The sequence below is a fragment of the Hetaerina americana genome, unplaced genomic scaffold (assembly GCF_022747635.1).
Source record: "Hetaerina americana unplaced genomic scaffold, ioHetAmer1.1.p SCAF_8, whole genome shotgun sequence".
In the NCBI taxonomy this organism is placed as follows: domain Eukaryota; kingdom Metazoa; phylum Arthropoda; class Insecta; order Odonata; family Calopterygidae; genus Hetaerina; species Hetaerina americana.
Window position 1 is genome coordinate 38,801,259 of NW_027287427.1, and position 15,400 is coordinate 38,816,658.

The following is a 15,400-nucleotide window of genomic DNA, read 5'->3' on the forward strand; positions in this document are numbered from 1 at the left end:
AAGTTTCCCTTTTTTTAAGAAATGTAAACGATGCCCTAAGGAGCCTTGCATAACCAGTCATTAAGGTTTTTCTGTATACGCAATGAAGCATGAACAGCGCCTACATATATGTTCTACTGTTCTCACATTCTTGTTTCGCGAATGAAATTATTTCACATTAATTTTCGAGCAATTCTCAATAATCATTTTCCGTTTGTAAAATGAGATTAAGTTCTACCTTTTCTTGATTGATGAACTGCAACTTCGTTTAGCTTTCAAGTGCATTTCAGACCATTCAACTTTTTGTTTGTTGCAAGATGCTGCACTGGGTTTACTGGTTGCCAAAATACGATTGCTTACAATTTAAAATAAATTTGATAGGTAATTCTAGTCCAGAAATCGCAAGCGAATCATGAGAAATATAATGTCAAAACGGATTATGCCACTTATCTTAAGGAGAAAAGATATACGTATTTGCCAACATATTTTGACTAGGTACTTATTATTAGTTGCATTTCCATGGAAAAATTGATTTTATAAAATGTAAAATTCAAATAGGTCTCATTTTAAACATATTGGCAACACTAACAGTAGAATTGAAAGGATTTATGAATTGATGAATCATAATGCTATAGTTAAGAATTTACAATGGAAATTTGTATAATTCAATGAGTTTCTATAAGTATAATTGATTGCTGGTTACTGAATTTGTCTGGAGGTGATAAAATTTAGTATGTAAGTCAAAGATCTATGTAATACTATATTCGAGTACCTGTTCGTATTAAGACGCTAAAATATTTCCTCTTAAGAAATGTTTATGATATCTTTAACTTAATGAGCTCTATACGCTACAATATGTGCGTACTACTTCTTCAGGCGGCCAAGGCGTCCTTAAGGTGGGTAATTTCCGAAATTTAGTGATAGCCTAAGCATCTGTTCCATCTAAGCCAAAACACTACCGTATCCTCTAAATTTTAAGCTGCATTTAGTATTGGCTGGACGATGGAATATTTAGGAATATTATAAAAAAGACTTTTATTAAATTCGTTTCCACCTTGGAGATAAGTAGTACGGTAGCTAATGCGTACACTAAGGAGGTTCAAGCTCAATTCTATTCGTTATGCGTGGCTTTTCGAAGAAATTTAATGTTGACAACAAAGACGAAGGTGGTCGACCTATTGTATTCCCTTCACTCAGTATCAAAGCGCTCTTGACCGTGTCGGAGAAATAGCATGTTAAATGATGCCTAACACGATGGGAATGTTCAAATGACTACGATAGTATTTGAATTTCGTTCATATATATGACACTTTAAATAATATTTGTTCAACAGAAGTAATATTTTTTTATCAATCCATGACATTTCATTGGGCAAACTTAATACCGGGGGCTATTATTAATTAAAATGAGTGTACCGAGCTACGAAGTATTTTTTTGGGACTGCAATAACTTTAAAAACAAGGACTTCTGTAGAAAATGTAGTTGAGGAATTGTGTTTCCACGAACTATGTTAAATGCAAATTTGACCGAAGGTGTTTGAGGTCATTTTGTCGTGAACAAATAAAAGTTAATTTTTGTCCAAGGCAGAAAGATACTCCTTGGTGGAATTTTACTTAATTACTTGTAAAAGTCACAACATTATTGTTACGTTAATGAACAAAAATCATCTCTACCCGTTCTGTCGAGAATTGACTAGGGCTCGCAAATGCGTATATAATGTCGACTTTTTGTTTATGGATGCATTATCGTCATATACGTGTTTATTTACCCATTAAAATCAGGCTCGATAACAACATCTCGATAGTTAAAAATTGAATCACAGGATGGCGAAATTGGAAGTGAATTTCCTTTGGGTGTCTATACTTATTTTTTAAATAAGACCAATGACTAAAATAATGGAAGAGTGTGTGTTCGAAAATATTCTTTGTCCTTTTAAAAAATCCTTTGTAGGCATCCTCATGGAAAGTAGACTACTTCACGCGCAAACTTTTCCCTTTAGATAATTTTTTATAACCATCGTTTAAGGGAATATAATGCCTTGTTCGTACAAATTAGATTAGTCTTAGTATAGTTACTGGCTATTTTGATTATTTTTCTTAATATTTTCCACTTTTTCGATTGCGGATTGTACATGGAAAATGATTTAGGATGCCAGTTGATTTGCCAGTCTGTTTCTCTTAACTGCCCGCTGTGGTCTCGCTTACTAGCTACTGCATCCACGGAGAGGTCGTCAGCCTGATTGACTGGTAGGTGTATGGACGCGAGCCGTCATGTTGAAGCGAAGCCCTCGAGTCCAGGGGGTCGCTGGTTGAATACCCTCCAACTTCACACGCACGCATCGCCCGGAAGGCGTGGAATTTTCGCTGTCTTCCTCAGACTTTTTAAGTCGTCCCTTCCCTCCCTCTCCATCTCTCTTTCCCCCACTCTTTTCCCCTTATCCATCGGGCGATACCCTTCTCCGTCCTCTCCCTTCCACCCACCCCGCCTTTCCCATCATCCTTTACACCTGAGGTGATTTAGTTTCTCATTAAGGCATATCCCGGCGTGGTCTTTTGTGTGCGGGGCTATGCTCCGAGCGGACCCCGTATGACTTCCTCCCTCCTCACGCTCCCCAACCCCCACCCATTCCGCCCTCTCCCGCCCCGAGAGACAGCTCCCCCACCCCCGTCTCCATCAATGCGTAACTCCTCCTCAATATACGTATCTCTCTCTCTTTCTCTCTGCCATTCCTCCTTTCTCCTCCTAATCTTCGGCTCTTCGGCCTCCAGCCCCTTCTATTGTTACTCGATTTCATTTTTTTTTATTTTTTTATTCATCCGCAATATGAGATTTTCGTCGTTCTGTCTCTCTTGGCAGGACCCAAGTGTGGGGGTGTGTTTGGGGTTAAAGAAGGTGTGACCGTTTCCACCGTACTCTTTTTTCTGACGCCATGTGCTGATCCTTCGTTCGTGCATGATTTTTTTGTTCCCATCTTTTGATCCGAATCTTTGTTTGTTTGCAGCCAAAAATGATCCCCGTTGAAATGGTGGTTTGAGAATCTATGTGAGATGGTGCGCATCTTAGAAGGCATTTTCCTTTGTGCGTCCCCTGCGATTTTTATTTTCTTGTCAACTCACGCGTGGATACTGAGTTCACTCAAGGAAGAGCAAAGTGAAGCGATTCTCCAGGAAGAGATTCTTTCGGTCATGTTGCCACCCTCAGTCAGGGTATCCCTGTAAGATTAATGTCTACTATTTTCCAATCGTGTTGCCATGCATTGTCAGGGTCGTATTGGTCAGTCATCAAGTCGATGAGCCACGCATTAGTATTGGTAACACGCCAAAGGACACGAGTTTCCCTCGGGAATTACGAAGGGACTGCTAATTATAAGAATAGAGGGGAAAATATCAAAATTATGCCAATCTGTTAAATCAGCCGTTTGATGAAACATAATTCCATTATGCAAGATGGCCCTGTTCCAGTTTCTACAGATTATGAAACTTCAGCAATAAATATTAAGGGAGGGGACCGACCGCTAAGGTTATTTGCGCCCTTTAGGGATAGGTAATTAATACAGTAAGGGTAGAGTATTCAGAGAAGGGAGAAAAGGAGGGGAGGACCCCGTATGTCAGGAGAATGTGAATGCCATGTATTTTTTAACGGTCATGGCGCGAGGCAACAGCAGTATCAAGGCACTTAGAAGCTATTAACTGCTACTATTCCGAGCTAATTATGTAGGTCATTCTGGATCAATGAGGTCGCCGCCTCTTGGAATTTCCATCTTGAGAAGCGTCCGGCTGTTGAAAATAAAATGTGCGCACCTTCTGGTACTCTCACTTATGTCAGGGCATCTATAAATTCCAAGGCTGGTCTTCCATCAGCCTTTGGACTCTAAACTAAACTAATAGAGGTCCAACCTTGTCCCAAATTCCCATCTTGCCCACCGATCTTGTTCACCGGAGGGCACATTATGCATTGAGTCCATCACAACAAATTGTCGGTTGAAAAAAGATGAAGGTATTTTTCAAATGCTGGTGTTGTATACCTTGAGGTATAATGGGACCGAAAAACTACCCAATAATCACATTCCTGGTAACTTCCACACCAAAGTTAAAGAGGTGCTTCGTTGTCCAGTATATCACCGCCCGAGGTTGCTTTTCATCAAACCCTTAATCTGCGCTACTGTCGGAATAAACGACCTTAGGGCCATCGGACTACACGAGCTACAGTCCTTACTTTCAATTGGTCAATATTTTTTTCGGAAAAAATGTCAGTCAAATGAGAAAATCTTCGAGGGGTAACGTATTCTCGATGTGGCCATGCATAGGACATTCTGCAACGGACATTCTGCAAAACCATCCGTCGGAGATTGTGAGAAGGTCCTCAAATGAGAGCAGGTCCAGGAATCTCTTAGAATGACCGATTCCTCACAGAACCTGAGGTGTTAATGAGTGATCCAATGGAGCTTTTCAAATACGTGAGAAAATGGTAAGTGTTAACTTGGATGCCTTGGAGTAAAGTTAAGGTTTCTTGTGTTTCATTTCAGTTTTACATTTTTGTTAAATCGAGGTTTTAATTCATTTTCTAACATCCCCCATGTTGGATCCAGGGCTCAGAGTTAAATTAAGATATGTGGGAATGTTTGTCAAGTTCATTTCTTAAGCAAATTGTGTGCACTTTAGTGGGCCACGGAACAACCCTTGAGGGATCGGTGGGAATAGTTCGAATCTCGAAGATCTTCCAGAGTTGTCTGAGTATTTCACAGCCGGAGTGGGTGTAAAATATAATGCCTCGTTTTTAACGCTTTTCTTGCTGATTAATCTTGTATCACGAGTCCATATAAACCTGGCCATATTTTGGGATTTGACAACCCCTTTGTATTGTAGGTTCCACAATAGCATCTTTCCCACCTGTCTTAACCCTGACCATGCCCTGAAGTGACGTTTAAATTGGCAAACTCCTTCAGTTTACCAGGATAGCCGTCGTACTTGCAGAATACGTATAAGGCTGTGGAATCTTAAATGTTCTTGTTTAGCATGTGATCACAGGTAACATGATGTAAAACTAGCACTTAACCACCTCACTTCTCTTTAAGCACGGTATTTCTTGAAGGAATAGAATCTTTCAATAATATTGTACGTTGCGAAAATAAGTTCTTTTTTCTCGCGCGCTTAAGATATTCAATGAGAAGTAGTTGCGTGAAAATCACATTACTGGAAACTGTATACTTAAGGTGTGTAGAGTTAATTAAATTTTAAAAGAAAAATCTATGAAAATTTTACCTAGTTCACACAAAAGAGAAGGTGAATAAAAACAACAACAGATGGACAAATGCGTGAACAATCCTCTTTTGCTTTTTACGATGTCACAACAAAATATAGTTGTCGGAATAAGGGGATTGGTATCTGCCTTCATATTTCCCCCGGTCATTTTTCTCGGTTTGCGTGGACGACCCATAAAATATAAAATATTCCCGATCATTTCGAAAAATCCGCCGCGAGCCATAGCGCACACGATGCGAGTGGAACGAAATTAAAGGGGCTGTTGTAAAGCCATCTGATGTTTCATAGAAACCCCCATTTTGTGCCCTCCTATTATAACGTAATACACGGATTGTCCCACAATGGTACCCACACAGGCACGCCTGATCGGATATAATTACAGGGGGAAAGGAGCCTAAGGGCAGAGGGTGGGTGGAGACGTTGAGGCCGGGCAGGAGGGGGTGACGGACCGAAGAAGGAGGGCGCCGTACCCTGGCCTTCGGAGATCATTAAAAGAACTCGGACTTCCAAAAAATGTATTTCTCTCTTCTATTAAACGTCTTCGTTATTCGAGTCTTGTTTGAGCGTATCTCAGAGATGGCGATAGTGAGGTTGAAGGGCAGAGAATTGTGCAGTGTGGTCACAAAAGTAGAGCAATCACACTCATTTCGGAAGCTTCAAATTTTTTCCATGAATGGCTAATTTATTATTTCTGTGAATGGAACTTTAAACTGTTACCATTTGAGTAAAAGTCATATTAGCATGTATGATGTTTCATTTTCCACGAAAGGTCTTGGCTATATTTTGTATTTAAAACGTCGACTCCTCCTTTTATGCAACATAATTACGTATTAGCTAACAAATCAACGAACACATCTTATAATATCTGTGCATATCATCGTTTTATGCCAATATCAATTTTCTGACGTTTACAGCGTAAATAATCATCACTGTAAATCATGATCCTGAGATGGCATGAAGACACATCTACGGTATCAGTACTAAAGTATTGATTTTTCTTGTGGTAGGTGCGCATTATAGAGAAACCCGGCGTCAGCATTAACCTACTCTAATCGAAAGTCGCAAAGGGGTCCGCAGTTTAACGTCCCATCCGACGGACTCCCAAGTGCCCTCTACCAAGCACATCAAGTAGGGATCGGGATACCACTGAAAAATGTTTGTTGACTCCAGGATTTGAACCCGGGCTCTCTCGGTGGGAAGCCTATCTGTTAGCCACCGCACCATACCGATCCACACCTAATTATGAAAACAGCCGAAAACTATTTTCGTCTTAATCACGAAAATAGTTTTCGGTTGTAAACTACTAATCACCTAGGGCTTCTCAATGCGCTACTTTTGTCCCCACAGGTTAGCCGTTGTAACAAATCGTTTATAGACTGTATTTTCATTGCGTAAAATCTGTGTGGGAGGAAGATTAAGCCATTTTATGACAATTCCTTACGAGAGGTAGGTAGGGGGTTCTGGAGGAATTTCACATGAGGTTCGTTATGGTATCATTGTCGCATGCAGCCCATGGCGGCCATGAATTCGGTCCAATAAAACGAATATATATATAAATAGTGCACTAATGTTTCGCGTAATATTAGAACTCTTTTCAAGGCTAAAATATACCAGAAATAAAATGAAACTAAAATATCATAACCTTGATAGCTCGCTGAGAATTGCAAACAATTTCATCGAACCAAATATCATTGCGATGAGATTTCCCAAATTACGGTGTTAAATATACCAAGTACTTTTATGATTTTCTTTTCCGCTTCATTTTTATATTAGCATATTATTCAATTATGAAATTATGTTATTTTAATATTTATATTTTCTTTAGTCGCTATTGTACAGGATATTATGACCGCAATAATCTAGATCTTAAAAAAAAAAACAAAAATATAATTTTTACAATTTAACTAATTTAAATATAAATATCACGAAAAATATCGATAAACGACTTTTTCTTGCTCAACAACTATCGTGTGTTTTTATTTTAAGTGTGACCCTTGACAATTCTTCCACTGTAAAAGAAAACCCAAAAAGTTTTGATCCTTGTATTTTTGCCAAGCCTCCGGCTCTGTTGAGCCCTTAGCTAGTGCTTTCGTGACTGAAATTTTTCCTTTCTCATTTCTCTTCGCAGCTGCCGCGTGTCCAGACCCTCGCCTCGCCGTGATCCCGTCGCCGTGTGGTTGTCTGAGGTCGCGGCCCTCTGCGAGCCCGAGTGCATGGCCACCCTCCAGAGCAAATCCCTCCTCCCACCGGGGGCCACGACCTCCGCTGGGGGGGCGACAGCCGTGGCCTCCGACCTGCCGGCCCTCACCCTCGTGGCAGACGCCAGGGATGCCGTCAGGACTCTCCAAATGAGAGCCCACGTCATTTCGGCGGAATTCGTCAAGCTGTGCCAGTGAGTTATCAATTCCCGCATACTTTTTTTCCTTTTCGCTTCTACAACTTTCACTCGAGTTGATTTCCAAGGACCCGATTCTTTACTTTCGATTTAGTGCGGTGACTTTTTGCTGCTTCGTCGTCTTAGAATACAGAAATGAAATTAGATAATTAAGTTTGCCCCATAGGTTTCATTTCTGATTTCAATTAAATCAGAGGCGCCTAATGACCTTCCATGCAGAAATCCGACCACACGCCATGTCGGTGCTTTATAGAAAGAGAACGATAAAGGAGGGAGTGTTTTTTGGAAAAATAAATGAGAAATATGAAGGTGAAGTAAGTGACAGGGCACATGATCATACCAGAATAGAGCGAGGATGTGGTGGCATCAAAACGCCAAGTATAAGCGCTGTAGTTGAAGTGAATACATGTTATGTCATCCTACCCTTTGTGAATAACTGTTGAATTTCAACAGTTCAGTAGAGACATTGAGAAATTATATGTTCAGAAGTTTTTTGACAGTAAAGTCAATAATTTTTTACTGTAAATTCAACAGTTTTCAAGAGAAATTTCAAAAGTTTTTGACAGTAAAATCAACAGTTTTTTAACAGTAAATTCAGGATTCTCAACTAACTGTTAAAATTTCAACAATTGTTTTACCAAGGGTGCCAAGACAAAAGTATCACATTCAAGTGCCAGGTTCTAAAATGTATGCTATACCCCACTTGATATCTCTTGAGGGAGCCTTTTTAAATTATGTAATGCTATATTGCTGCATTTAGAGCAGTATTGGCATTACATTTATCATAGATATTTCAAAAATTGATAATATGTGTATGTGAAATGATGGTCATCTGATTGAGGGCATAAAGAAAGTAGTCAGTCAGGAAAGTAGTATTTCGAGCAAGTCTCACTTGCCCTTGATTGTCATGGGCCATCTTAATTGAAACTGATAAAAATATTCCAATTTCTCTTGTTACCATTTTATTTGCTGTTATTTCAGACAAATGGAGACTGGTTGCCTGGACCAGGCGCCTCCTCTCATTCAGAGTTTGGTGGGCCACATGACAGAGTTTGTACGAGATTGCCACGGTGGTGCCGATGTCCGACCCAAAGATTGTTGCAGTTCAGAAGAGTCAGCCCTTCTGATTGCATGTGACCGGTTGCGCCTTGCTTCTGCGCCCTCTTTAGCACCTCTTGACCCTGAGGTACTGGCAGGGCATATTGCCAAACTGGGCCATGCATTCACGCATGTGGTGGATCTTGTTCTAAGCAGAGAAATCCAGGTTTGTATTCAAACTTAATTATGTATAAATTGCTACCCACATAAAATTTCATATTTTTTATTAGCAAAAGCCTGATTTTTATCATGATATCAATGTACAGTATCCATTATACAGTAAAACCTTTCATAAAAGCTATCCCATTAAGTTTGTGTCTCCACGTATTTTCTGTCGGGTTTTTGAGGGACTGATAGTAATTTCCATACATTCACCGCTGTGAATGTATTGAAATTCACCACTTTTAATACCCATATTAAAAAATTGCTGGATCTGAAAGATATGTTATTATATATACATTTTTGAGTTTTTCAGTAATTATTTTCATTCATCGATTACATTGGTATTAAATGATATAATATTTTATTTCCATATCCATACTCTTGTTTTTTATTAATGACTACGAAATAAAAATCCTCCATATGCTCATGAGTCAATATTTCTAATTTCAAACCACAGCAGACTCCTTGTTCATTTTCTATTGGCCTAGATATATGATCAGATAAACAAATGGGCCGTTAAATCATAAAAAGTATTCAAAATACCATTTCAAGGCTATGACTTGAATAATATGTAAATATTTATTGTTCTTGATTATTTTTTTATCATCATTGAAAGGAAAATTAATCAGGGACCGTTTATTTAAAGCTATCTAAACCTTTGCATTGTTACTTTTGGTATTACTCATACATTTTGTATTATTCATCCTCTGGAGAAACAAAGACTAAATAAAGCATCAGAAGTTAAATTGAGCCTGGATAATAGGAATTACACTGAAATAAAAGATGGACAAATTTTGGTTTTTATTGTAAAAGTCTTACGTCAGCTTTATTTCAGGCAGTATTCTCCATTGTAAAATGACAACTAAATATCCAAGGGAGGAAGTTTTTGTAATAATCTCATTCTCATCCCTCCAGGTACTGGTTACTGTGTTAGAGGATGCTGCTTCTGAATTGGCCCAACGTTCAGCTCTCACTGGCTTAGCTGCTCTTGGACTTGAAGGTGCTCATCTCAGTCGTCTGGTTGCTCAGTGTGGTGGAGTTCGAGCACTCTTGGCAGTTGCAATTGATTCTCGTTCTAGTCCAATACGAGCTTCTGCTCTGAGAGCTCTTGCAACAATATGCTGTGTGTCTGATGCCATCAAAGAATTTGAAAAGGTAAGCACAAATAATAGTACTTATAATACGTCAATGAACGTCCTTAGTCTATCTACTGCATGTGCTGTATGCTGTTCATACTTACATAGTAACAGAACTAAGCAAAAGGGCAAGTGAAATTTATACTGAGAAATAAGAGAATTGATTAAAGTAACCTATTGCTAAACACCAGCTCAGTCAATTGATCACATTTCAATTTCTATCATTGGTCACCTAATAATAACAGTTGACATTTTATTTACGTGTGACTTTTGCTATTTACATTCAATATGGGGCACTCATTGTGTCACGTGGGAGGCAGAATTTTCTCAAATGACACTTTCTTTGTTAGAGGCATAAACTGATATCTCCATTAATTTCAGTTGATAAAGTGCTTAACACCTGTATGACAGTCTATTATTTCCCCTCAGACATCAGAATTTCCTTCCTAATTAGGATTATAATTATGTTTCCCCTGTTCAATTTTCTCTCATAAAAGAAGCTTTCCTTCAAATAGGGGATATAAGGGAGATGAAACTAAACCATAATCGTATGAGTTTATAGAAACCCCCTATGAGATGACTGAAAAGTTAGCTAACAACTTGACCAGTGTTCAAAACCAATGAATATAATGCAGAGCCACAACATTACTGAGCTTATTTTTTTATATGTTTTCTGGCAGGCTGGTGGTGTTGAAATAATTGCAGACATATTAATGGATAGTGGGAGAGAAATCGCTCCAGGCAAAAGGTGTAGACCAGAACCTGAAGCATCAGAAGCTGCAGCTGTTTTGGCACAAGTCACTGCTCCGTGGTTAGAAGAGATTGAGAGTGTGGAGGGGCTTGTGGAATACATCAGGCCAATAGTTCATTCACTATCTCGTAAGTAACTGAAGAACGAATGTGGGAATTCTTCCGAGACATGAGTTCTGATTGATATTTCAGTATTAATTACTTTAAAAAACAGTGTGGAACGTAGTTTTCCTAAGGCAGGGGGGCAAGAGTCATCATTAATGGAAACTTGGCTGTTATAGCCAAAGAATTGGCTTGTTAAAGGTTCTCTGTCAAATCCTTAAATTAAATTTTTTAAATATATATTATCACTTGATTTGCTAACCCCAGATTTCCAAACTTTTTTTACTTTTGCTTTCCTTGGCCTTGAAAAAAATGTTCATGACACTCTTCAAAAACCATTTAGTAGAAAAAAATTTATTTATGATAAATAAAAAATGATGAAAATATTAGTTTTAAATTTATATGATTTTTAAAAACCATGAGTTAGGGTAATGATAAAAATTGGAATAGCAAGCTGAATGTAGTTTAAAAAAAAAAGAGAGCAAAGAATTCAATATTTGCGAAACAACTCTACAGAATGCCTGAACTGGAATGTACTGATAAAATATTAGAATATGCTAGTTTTTCGTTTTTAATTTTCTTTTTAAACTTTTTCTCTCCCACCAGAGTTGGTGGTGCAGTCAGAAAATATTTTAGGGGGTAGTGAGTATAGTTGACGTTGGCACGACATTATTTGTGGATACTCACAAATTTTATATACATATTCCCTACCCCCTACTTGCCATCATTTCCTCCATTTGAGTCAATCAAAATTTTACTAAAAAAATGCATGCAAAATATCTATGCATAAAGGTTAACCCTTTCGCTGTGGTACACTCTTTGGAATCCTACTTATCACATGCTGAGAAAATGGAGAGTATCGTGTCTCCATAAGCAGTATTACTGCTGAAATAATAGAAATAATATAAATAATATAATCTTAGAATAAATAAAATCAATCTAGATTCACTGTTTAATTAATGGAAAATTTTTGTTAATTTATTTTTTTAACATTATTTTTTTAAATTTCAAAGTATGATAGCGCACTACAGAGAGGGTGAAAAGGTACATTCACAGCAGCCAACCATGCGTTTTTGTTCCAACCAACTAGTTTTGTTCACCGCAGCTAAAGGGTTAAATCTGCAGATTTCTAATGTTGTCCCTTCATTATGAATAATTAAAACTGTTTTTCAGGGCTTGTAGAAGAGACTCGTTCAACTGAAACTCTTCTACTAGCAGCCGCTGCACTGGCAAACCTTACATTTATGGAACCCCGAACTGTGTGGCCACTGGTTGAATGCAGTGCAGCATCAAAATTATTGGCAGCAGTGAGAGCAACAGGGCCAAGGGTGCCTGCTTCTGTATTCCTGCGAGAGCAAGCAGCAACTTTAATAGCGAACATGGCAGCTGTGCCGGAGACGAGGACACATTTGGGTGGGAGTGGGGATGGAGATGATGGGAGCACTGTTTCTGCTCTGCTGTCATTCCTTCAGGTTCGCCTTTCTCCACTTCAGAGGGTCAATGAAACTGCTGCAGCTGAAAGGTTACAACAGAAGGCTGCCATTGCATTATCAAGGTGAGTTGGTCAACATTATTTTGAGCAATATAGAGGGGTTTCTTGGTCAGAGTTGTTGTTAAAATGTTAAACCATTCCTAGTCCAGAACAGGCCAGCCAAAAAAATCCACCTGAAATTTAATTACTACCTTAATTAGATTAAATTTCCACTTTTTCATTGGTACAATAAAAAATGCAGATATGCTGAATGCTTTCCGTCCATGTTTCATGAATTTTGTCTTTCAAAGGTTAGAGGATATTAGAGGATAAAATGTTCATTATATATTTTACAATGCCTATACTTGAGTCTCTATCTTAGTGAGATTTCAATCTAGACAGGTTTCACACTGCACATTAAAATAATGTCATCCCAGTGTAGTCGTTCACACATGAATGAATTAGGATTATGGTAGTGATCTCTCATAGGTGGAATAATTTAGAATAAGCTCTTAAAAAAACTGTATAGGTAAGCCTAATTCAATAATTGAGAATTTACTGTAATGAAATCATCAGAATAAACCTCTATAGTATAGTAGGAGTCTAACCTGATTATATTGCATAAAAAGGGTATAAAAAATGTTCCACTTGACAAAATCTTTTTGAATTTTGTGGAAGTAATGCTCAGTGATGCTCAATGATGTGGTATTCTTTGTTCTCTTCCATTGGAATAGTTTTCACAAGCCTGCAGTTTTCTTGCGTGAATCATAGTTGCTGAAAATATATTGAAAATAAAAAACTATTAGAAATCAGATCAACTGCTGCTCCATTATGAAATGTCTTGGATTTGTGTCATTATGATGGATAAAATAGTTGAATTGTATTTCATCATGAAAATTTGATCATTTTTGGAGAAATGATTGCAGCCCATTGTAAAATTATGCCTGCAGTTTGAGCTAAGCCCACTTGAGCTGAGTAGGGTCATAACTTCAATATTAAAGATGGATCACGTCTGCTGCTCCATTATGAAATGTCTTGGATTTGTGTCATTATGATGGATAAAATAGTTGAATTGTATTTCATCATGAAAATTTGATCATTTTTGGAGAAATGATTGCAGCCCATTGTAAAATTATGCCTGCAGTTTGAGCTAAGCCCACTTGAGCTGAGTAGGGTCATAACATTGATATCAAAGATGGATCATGTTTCAAATGCCAAATCGAATTAAATTATCAGATAATTTTTTTAAAGCTGCAGGGAAGGTTGTCACCGCATAGAATTTCAGGAAAATTGGGTGATAGGAGCATTCTGCAACACATGAACATTCCCCAATTCCGCATGACTATTTTTGACAAATTTCTGAGTAATCTTTTGATTAATTGTGATGTGAATAATAAATGTATTGTCAAATTTGTGTCAATTTTCAGTCATAAAAAGTGCAATTAGGTATAAGTTTTCATTGTTGCTTATCACCATTGTTATTTCTTAATTGCAGGTTATGCAGTGACCCACTTGTTGCGCAACAGGTAGTGAACTTGAAAGGTGTTAGCCAAATAGTTAGGCTCTGTGTTGATGAAAGGGAGAGGAACCACAGTGATGGTGTTCTTGTTGCCTGCTTGGTAGGTCTTGCACATTTTATAAAACATTTTATCCATAGTGTAATTTTTTTATCATACTAATTAGTAAACTTATTAGGATATGTCCTTTGGCTATTTAAGCACTGATGGATACACTTAAGGCTACTTGAACATAGGCAAATTAATATTCAAGTCTAGAGAGCACATATTGATGAAAAAACAGTTTATGTCAATAAAGCGTAATTAAGTCACCTTTGAAAGTTTTTATACAATATTCAATAGAACACTGATGGAACTAAGTGAGGAAAGTTTGGTAGAAAAGTTGTACCACAACAATGTATAGTTGGAAGAATTTGCAATAAAATGGCATTTGCTCATCATGGAGGTGATGGGTTGAGCTGCAAAATCCCTTTTAACAGTTAAGAAGGAAAACATTACATATTACAGAAGTAATTGTTTATGCTGATGATTTTTAAAAGCAGTTATCAGTAAAATGAATAAACAATAGAATCACTTGTATTTGCCAACATACTATGGAATTCATATGCTGCCAAAATATATGCATGCTAAGAGCAAGAGAAGATTCACATGGCCCTGGGGTTAGCACTAGAACCCATGACCCAAGCCCTGCTATTAAAACATACACAGGCATTATTTTAGATTCCTGTGAATTGTCCTCAAAACCCTAAATTGCTAGAAAATTTTCTCAAAATGAATTATAATATATCTCTTTTATTTGTTTATGTTTCTGCAGTCCCACTTACTAACATTAGGTAATCCTTTTTCGTGTATGTGAATACTGTTGTTGGTACCTACTCTGGTAGTATCTAATTATCTGGCGTAAGTGATACTCAAGTTGACCATGTCCAAGACTGATTTATTATATTTTTTCCCAGGCTGCCTTGAGGAAAATAGCAGCAAATTGTGGTACAAAAGTGATAGAGGAGCTGGGAGCAATGGATCTGGTTGAGCCACGGTTGCTTGATTCTTTCCTGCTGTACTCTTCACGACAAGAGAGCTACGTTTGAAGCAGTACCAAATCATGACCATGCTCTATTTTAGTTCCTAGCCCTCCATATAAAAGAGCACATCGCATCCATTCATTTGTAAATAAGAGTTTGATAATTCCATTGTTAGATGCAATCAAACTACCATTTATTTCTATTGTACATATATTTTTATTCTACTACTTCTGTATCATGCTTCTTGATCTTACTGAGCCCTTCTTGTCTTCTGTGTCCTACTGTTGATATAAAATCTATTTGATAATAACTATTGGATTATCTTTTCAATTATAGATCCCTTGCTGTTCCCCTTCAAATCTCAATCCACCTGGTAATAAATTGAAAAGGAAATGAAACTTCTATGTAGGGGAATATACTAGGAAAAAATTAATATATTTAAATAGCCTATGGGACAGTTCTCAAAATCAAAAGGAATGAAAGGAAGTAAACTTATGGATAAGCCAC

General features: G+C 37.7%; 1 protein-coding gene across 1 annotated transcript in view; it reads left to right on the forward strand.

The window, feature by feature from the left end:
• insc (spindle orientation adaptor protein inscuteable) overlaps positions 1-15,203 on the forward strand; it is a 136,142-nt gene extending 120,939 nt beyond the window's left edge. The window contains exons 3-9 of the mRNA XM_071596845.1: positions 7,369-7,632; positions 8,617-8,899; positions 9,811-10,050; positions 10,712-10,910; positions 12,057-12,438; positions 13,850-13,973; positions 14,828-15,203. Of these exons, the coding sequence (XP_071452946.1) occupies positions 7,369-7,632; positions 8,617-8,899; positions 9,811-10,050; positions 10,712-10,910; positions 12,057-12,438; positions 13,850-13,973; positions 14,828-14,959 (1,624 nt within the window). The 3' untranslated portion in view covers positions 14,960-15,203. The remainder of the gene's footprint in view (positions 1-7,368; positions 7,633-8,616; positions 8,900-9,810; positions 10,051-10,711; positions 10,911-12,056; positions 12,439-13,849; positions 13,974-14,827) is intronic.
• Positions 15,204-15,400: the final 197 nt, after the last annotated feature.